At 45.6% G+C, this 7969-nt stretch overlaps 1 protein-coding gene across 1 annotated transcript; it reads right to left on the minus strand.

The window, feature by feature from the left end:
- Window positions 1–7053: 7053 nt before the first annotated feature.
- Window positions 7054–7404, minus strand: LOC136528375 (uncharacterized). The gene has a single exon (XM_066521334.1). It carries the CDS (start codon window positions 7402–7404, stop codon window positions 7054–7056), a length of 351 nt encoding a protein of 116 aa, XP_066377431.1.
- Between the last annotated feature and the right edge of the window lie 565 nt (window positions 7405–7969).

Genomic DNA, 7969 nt, shown 5'->3' on the forward strand with positions numbered 1-7969 from the left:
GCAAGCGGATCCCAACATATGAGAGCGTCTTGGTGGTGCGGTAACCAATAACCAGCGGGGAGCTCTTTGGCGGGGGACAAAGAGGGACGACAACATCATCATCTACGGTGTGGTGCACATGGAGTGTGTGGAGAGGCACGAGTGTTTTGGGCTTATTACCCTAGAACGTGGAACATGGCCTCATTCGACGTTTTGGAAACTTTGTTTCCAGGAGAGGAATGGGAATATCGTGGACCATCATTCCAAATGCACTGAGAACACATCCTAGATCAAAGGTACAAAGTGGCTGAATCAAATTGGGAGTCCAGGATGCTGTGCATATTCCTTTTTTTCATCATGTCCCTCTTTCTCATTATGCATTTAGATTCTATGTCATGCTTGTTTGTGTAATTAGTTTATAGACAATAGATGAAAATATAATGATGTACAATGGGACAAGTTCATACTGGTTGCCTCAAAATGCATTATCAAAATAGAACGTGTTCGTCGTTTCGATTATACTAGGTACGAGTTCCATCTCCTAAAGGAATAATGCAAATAGGTATACCCATTTGTACCTTGGTTTTTAAAAGTGACGTACCGTGTTCACTTTCCATATCCCCATTCCTTGAACCCAACATTTCAGAAACCTGGTTGCTAAGTGCTAAGGTTCATGGTCCTTCTTAGTTTCACCTACACGGACATTGTGCTAGAGAGAATGACATGAAGGAAGGCTCCATGTACGTAGTCTTGCTTATGGTGGCGGGCAGGACTCGATGAGGAGATGTTGAAGCTGATATGTGCTAACAAAATGTGGGAGCACTTCGATGTCGGCTTGGTGAAAACCATCATCACACTCACCAAGGAGGGTGAGCTCAAGTTCAAGGAGAGCTGACCGTGAAGGTCATACAGGCCCCTGCCAGTGGTTGGATCCACATGTGGTGCAAGGGATGGGCATCGATGTAGGGTGGGTTTCGGGCTCGCTCTTCCAATGGATTAGGCCAGGGCAAGTGCCCCGATGGCATGGTGGCACACGCTCTCTGTGGTGACGGCAACGGAGAGAGACGAGCGAGAGAAGAAGAGTTCGCTAGGGTAGACAGGTGATGGCTCAGAAGGGTGAGAGAGGCAGATCACATATGATAATGCTTGTGAAAATGATTAAATGTTTTATAAATTTATAAAAGTCATTCTAGAGTCTCTACTACGTTTCATAATTCTATTTTGGCAGAATAATAGTTGCAGCAAATTAAGCCCACGTTTCATAACAGTAAACTTCCGGTTTAGTTAGAGAGATACATATCATTATATCAAGAAGAAAAATGATTGACTCGTTCAACTTGGACACTTACACTACCACTTCCTTAAAAAGACAACTCAACATTTTCTACAAGAAACCCGACCTTTACCACGGAATTAACCCAACTAAACAACTTCCTGTGACACAGCAACTAATTAAGAAGGATATTCTTTTGGCCTAGCCAGCCTCCAAAGGCCCATCTCATCAATAACAAACAACAAGTTTTTTGCGATATTATGTGACGCCCCATCAAAGACAACGATTTTGGTGAGTCCAAATGTACCTTGCATCGAGAATCATGACAGACCTTGCCTCCTCTATCCATCTAGCATATCACTTACTCTAGAGACCACCGTCCATCAAAGAAAGCTTTCCTTGCTCTAAGGCTTTTCCCAGTGCACGAGCATGAAGTGTTGCCCCAAATTCCACATCCGCAGATCCCTCCATGTCACGGTAAACTATAGCTCCATAGGGTGTCAGAGTCTCTTGCAGAAGGAGAAACAACTTCATCTGTGTAGGCAACAATCGGAGAGCATGTTGTGCGTTAGGAAGATACTGTGCAGACCAAGTTTGTAGAGCATCATCGCAGGCATGTGAAGAAAGTAACGAGGGAGAGAGATGTAGAGAAAAGTACCTGAACTAGATCCTAGTATTGTAGTAGGAGGTGGAGTGGAATTTGAAAGTTTGCGTTGAGAGACTAGGAGCCCTAGCCCCTTTCGCGCCTATGTGTAATGCTACTTTAGGTTTAAGATTTTGGGTTTTTTGGAAAGGTGCCATTACAATTCTTGAAGATTGGAAATATACCATTACAATTCGTCTAATCGCAAGCGTGCCATTATAATTTTGCGATACTTTGAAATATGCCATCGTATACGCCCGACGAACGCTTGGGCCCGCTTGCAGGCATCCATGGCATACGGTCGACCGTATCTATTTGTCGCCCATCTTCATCTAAACGGCGCGGTGAACGCTACCGTCTCCACCTCTCTCTCACTCTCACTTTCCCTGTCTCTCTCCCCGAGCAAGAACCCTAGGCTGTGGTGGCGGCGGCGATTTCGGCGGTGGTGACGGCGACGATCCCGATGGCGGCGCAGCAGGCCAAGGAGACGGCGCAAGGGGGCCAGTCGAAGGAAAGCAATGGAGTAGCGTGCGCGTCAATGGCAGACGCGCCCCCGCGCGGGTCGCCGATGGTGGACGGCGACGAAAGGTACTTTTTCTCTCCTTGCTGAGCACGGAGATGAGTAGATTAGGCCTCGATTTATGCATTGTCGCTAGAGATGTGCACATTTTGATGTGATTTGATTGATGCTAGGGTTCCACTATTTTCTCTAGAGATTAAAGTGGAAGCATTCTGTACGATAGACTCTTTGGGTAGGAAAGCTTACACAAAGGGCTCTGTGATTAAGTGGGATGTGGAGATAGGCACGTTTTCATTTGAGTTACTGATGACCAGCTTGCGCAATGCTGTCAAATGGTCTCGTACTCAGTGCCCAACTGCTTGGTACTATGATAAAAGGGTGTGTGAAGATGTCAGACTAGAAAACCAGTTCCAGATGAATGACATATTTGAGATGTATAAGGACCAGATGCGTTGCCAGATTGTTGTAGGAGTGTTTGATCAATCTGTTGCCTCTGTTGATCAGTTTGATGCATTAGAACCTTTATGTGTGATTCCTCCCGACATTGGCAATGCAATCCCTACTGACAGTAATGTTAACCAGCCATCATCTAAGGCAGATGATGCACCAAAGGTTCCCATGGAGGCTGAAGTTGAGCCTGAACTTGAGCCTGACAGGGAGCCCGATATGTTTGATAATGATGAAGAGTATGTGGGTTATGATGATGAGGGAATGTATATGTCAATACCACCAACACAGCCACATAGCAATTCACAACCTCATAGTAATTCACCTCCACATGTTTCTCATGATGCTGTTAATGATGATGCTCATGCTTTTCCTACTGAGACAGAGGTCAATGATGCAGACCCTAAAGAGATCCATGTGATCCATGACCCAGAGCACCCCAAGATTGAGAAGGGGGAGTTATTTCCTGATATTGTTTCATTCAGGAAAGCTATCAGGCATTACGCTGTGACTAAAGGCTTTGAGTTAGCTGGTATCAAAATAGACCCAACAAGGTATGAGGAAAGCTATCATGGTAGATATGAGGAAAGTTTTCAGTTGCTATTCAATTAGGCTGCTCAGATTGAACAGGTCTCTCCTGGTAGCCTAATAGAGATAGAGCTTGATAAGATTGGTAAAAAGCAAAGATTTAGGAGAATGTTTGTTGCTCTTAAGCCTTGTGTGGATGGTTTTCCGGCTGGATGCAGACCAATCTACTCCTGTGATTCCACTGCAGGAAGAGGACAACTAAAGATGTCGCTGGACCTTCCCAGGTGAAGAAGAAGAAGACTCAGAAGAAGACTAATCCTAAGAAAAAGAAGAAGACACCTATCAAAAAAAAGCTACAGAAGGCAACAGCTGCACCACCAACAACTGTTTTTAGCAGCATCAGGCAGCTGGTCTTTGTTGCTCCACAAGCAAGTGGTACTAAGTAGCCACAATCTACAATGCTTGATGGACAACATGGGACATCTTTTGTGAACTCTATAGCCATCTTATGATCATTCTGTAATGATTATGAACTACTAATATGTAATGTGGCACTTTTGTTGCTTAGCTAGTAAACTCTACTATGTATTGAGGCATTTGAACTTGCCAACTTTCTAAGTTGCTGTTGTTACTGTACTGCGTATGGATATTTAGTGCCAACTTGGTTATGAAATGATGTTTGAACTCTATTGTATTTTCACTACTGTCATGTGGCTATGGTCTGTGTGCTTTGATCTACTTTACTCTGAATGTTGCTAGCCCTTGTTCTCCTCATCCAAAATCAAGACAACATGCTGCTGGAATTCTTACATAATTTCATAAAAAACATAGCACAATGCTGATCAATTTCATTACAGTCACTTCATCATCTGGGCAACAACTACACCTACTAGTACACCAACAAGGACACCTACTACAACAGATACATCTAACACAATCTGCATTTTCTTATTACCCATGTCCTATGTTGCATTACTAACTGGACTAGGAACAACAGAATGCATGTCTCCAATCTGCGCTTTCAGTTTCCAAATGTCTTGAACAACAATGTCCAGTGTTTGCCTCATCTCACGGAGCTGTTGCTTGAAATCACCAATACCATCCCCAACTTGATGACGAAGGGGCAACTGGACCTGCATCTGCTGCTCCTTTTGTTGATTCAGAAACCAGGCCTCGTACTGCTCCTCCGAACGGATCCAGCCACAAGTTGTTGGATCACCCTGCGCACCCTAAATCAGTCAAATAGAAACCAAACAATGAAGATTCAATTAACACAACAAAGCCTACCTTTATGTTGTTCGGGCACTTGACAAATGGGACATCCTTCGAGCGCTCTTGCTTGCTCACGATTCTGATTAGAGGAACATGGCATTCAGGACAGTCCAGTAGGGGGTACTGCATCCTTCGAGTGCCAGCAGCGGTGGAGCTCGAGCTCATCCTTGCCTGCGGTCGAGTCGCCCCCTTGCGCCGTTGCCTTGGCCTGCTACGTCGCCGTCGGGTGGTCGCCGCCGCCGCCGCCGAAGTCGCCGCCGGGAGCGCACCCTAGGGTTCTTGGCCGAGGAAAGAGACAGGGAGCACACGAGAGAGAGAGAGAGAGGGGTTGAGACGGCGATGTTCACAGCGCCGTTTACATGAAGACGGCCGACGGACGAATACGGTCCGTCGTATGCCACGCGGACCTGCAAGCGGGCCCAAGTGTTCGTCGGGCGTACACAATGGCAGATTTTGAAGTATCGCAAAATTATAATGGCACGCTTGCAATTAGACGAATTGTAATGGTATATTTCCAATCTTCAAGAATTGTAATGGCACCTTTCCAAAAAACCCTAAGATTTTATATGTATTGCCTTTATGGTACTCATTCAAGTGTCTTAAGTGTAATGCCACATGATATCTCTTTGACGAGTTTACTTTTGTCGGGGCTTGATCATTTATAGAGAATGACTCTGTCGTAAAACCCTAGAAGCGAAATTAATTGTCTGTTTTTTGTCGGGGCTTGATCAATTATAGAGAATGTTGTACTCTGTCGTAAAACCCTAGAAGCAAAATTGTCTATTTTTGTCGGGATTGACATATTTAAAGCTTTAGCATTACCTTGCAAGTCACGACACCCAGAGATGATGCTATCACAAGATCCTATAAGTTAGGTTATATAATGCATGCGGGATATTATGTTGCAAACAACCCGACAACATATTTAATAGTAGTGACGTTATCTTAAGATCCTAAAAGTTAGGTTATGTAATGCGCACAAGGTTTTACATTACGAATAACCCGACAACTTATTTAGGAATGATGACGCCATGGTAAGATCCTATAACAGTTAGGTTATATAGTGCACACAAGATGTTACTCTACAAACAACGCGACAATTTTATTTATTTGACAATGATGATAGTATCATAAAACCTAAATAAAAGTGAAAAATGTTTCCTATATCTTCCCCTGTCCCCTAAGTTTAGCATATGCAATTTACTATATGTTTCTTTCATTAGGGTTATGCGTGAGTCTCCATATTCTTCTAAGTTATTGGTATCTGCAAGCCATTGCATTGGCTCACTATTTCTATTGAAGCATAAACCTTTTTTTTCGAAAGAAACAGGAGGGGTTTGAGCCCCTACTGCAGATTTATTAATTAAGAAAATGAAGTTTGTACAACTAAGAGCAGCGGAGATTTATTGAAGCATAAACCTAAGACATGTCCTTTCTAGATGTTGCAACCGGTCTCATTCTTCCACATGGCTTGTGTACGTGGTATTCTTCATGACCATTGGGTTGAAGGGTTGAAGCTAGCCCAGCCTGACAAGTTGATCTTTATGTTTGCTCTAGTTTGTTTTGTTATGTGTTATAGCGTGGGTGTGCATATCAGTGGGCAATAGTGGTTGTACTCCTAATTCCTAAACCTCATTTAATTTGGTCCCAATAGTGTCTCATGGTGTCACTAGCACTACTAGTACCTAATATGCTACCTGCCTTTCAATTCTCAGGTCTTTGTAGCACCGTGATTGGTTCTGAACTCTGTACCCTGAAAATCAGAACAGCCAGAACGATCGATCACCTGAGCAGCAAATCGATGTGAAACTGTGCCTGACAAACTAAAGGCGTGCAGTGTATATATCTTCAACACCAACAGGAAATTGCATGGCCTGAGCAGTGAGCACGGAACACTGTCTCAGTTCCTGGTTTTAAACCAATGTCGTTTTATCATAGACACAAATAGCTTGACCTATCTCAAACAGCTATAGCAGCAGCTTATTAGCCGGAGACCTTGTTTTTAACGCTACTTCAACAGCAGTGGTTCTTAGGTTTCTTCTGCTGGAGAGCAGATCGTATCATAAGACAAGAAGATGATATATAGCGCTCGTCGTTGCTTAAAAAGTCATTCATCACTCATCAGGCACATAGAACACCGATCTTAGCTTCAGAATGTATTATTAGGGGAAACGCTTCCATTCTACACCGGAAAGAAACATTGGCAGATCTTACAGCCAACTCATGCACACTCGAAATCGACGAGAAACTAATCAGAATAATACTAGTACTCCATGATATCTGCGCAAATTTCTTTCTAGTGAACGAAGCAGACACACACACTACGTGAGCCTTGAGAGCTCTGCTGCCCTCAGCAAGGCATGCACGATCTCCAAGAACCCACCGGCCGCGTCACGGGGACCCGAGGCGGCGGCCGACGATGGCGCGGGTGCGGCGGCGGCCCGAGCCCGACTCCGCTGCCGCCGGCTTCTCGTGGTTCACCTCGGAGTTCCACTTGTTGGACGGCCCGGACGGAGGGATGGGGATGAGGACCCGCTTGCTCACCGCCACCGCCGCGGACAACGGTTGCTGAGGATGCTGGCTGATGATTACAGCCTCCCGCGCTGGAGGAGGAGCAGCAGCTGCTGCAGCTCCAATGGCCGGGCTGCCGCCGCCGGCTGGCCCTCCACGGCCGTGATCCTGGGCAGCCAGCACCAGGAAGGCCAGGCCGGCGACGAGGACGATCTGGCCAAGCGAGGCCATGAGAGCTAGCAGTGAGCACGCGATCGAGCTGCAGCTAGCCGCGTGCAGGAGACGACGACGACGAAGCACCCAGCTAGAGAAGGCAGTGATGAACTGACTGACGACGCGGCTAGGCTTCCAGCAGCGAACCCCTTATAAGGAGGGCGCGGCAGCCATAGCATTTACTCCGATCTTGGATTCTTTCTCCGGGGAGACGATCTGAGATCGAAGGCTCAGCTCCGTCCATCATCTATCGCCACCAGATCGAGCACAGCTGCATGGTCAAATAGGTTTCAGGACAGGACGAAACGTACGGCTGGCAGCCGTTGACTGACGCCATGCAAGGCCGCCATCAAATTTAAGCACTCTCAACTCTCGATCAAGGTCAGCAGTTGAGCACGGGAGATGATCATCTTTACATTGATTGCAGTAGTGACTGGCAGCCGGGGAAGACGTTAGAGAGTACTATGCAACAAGAGATGTAGTTGACGACGATGATCATGTGATGTTTGGCTGCTTGCATAAGCATAGCGTATCATCATCAAAATTGACTTGAGTTGGATCATTCATCGTTCATCATTAATTC

The sequence above is a fragment of the Miscanthus floridulus genome, chromosome 19 (genome assembly GCF_019320115.1).
Source record: "Miscanthus floridulus cultivar M001 chromosome 19, ASM1932011v1, whole genome shotgun sequence".
Classification (NCBI taxonomy): domain Eukaryota; kingdom Viridiplantae; phylum Streptophyta; class Magnoliopsida; order Poales; family Poaceae; genus Miscanthus; species Miscanthus floridulus.

Coding starts and splice junctions, on each gene's coding strand:
- LOC136528375 (XM_066521334.1), bottom strand. CDS start 7,404: ATGGCCTCGCTTGGCCAGATCGTCCTCGTCGCCGGCCTGGCCTTCCTG.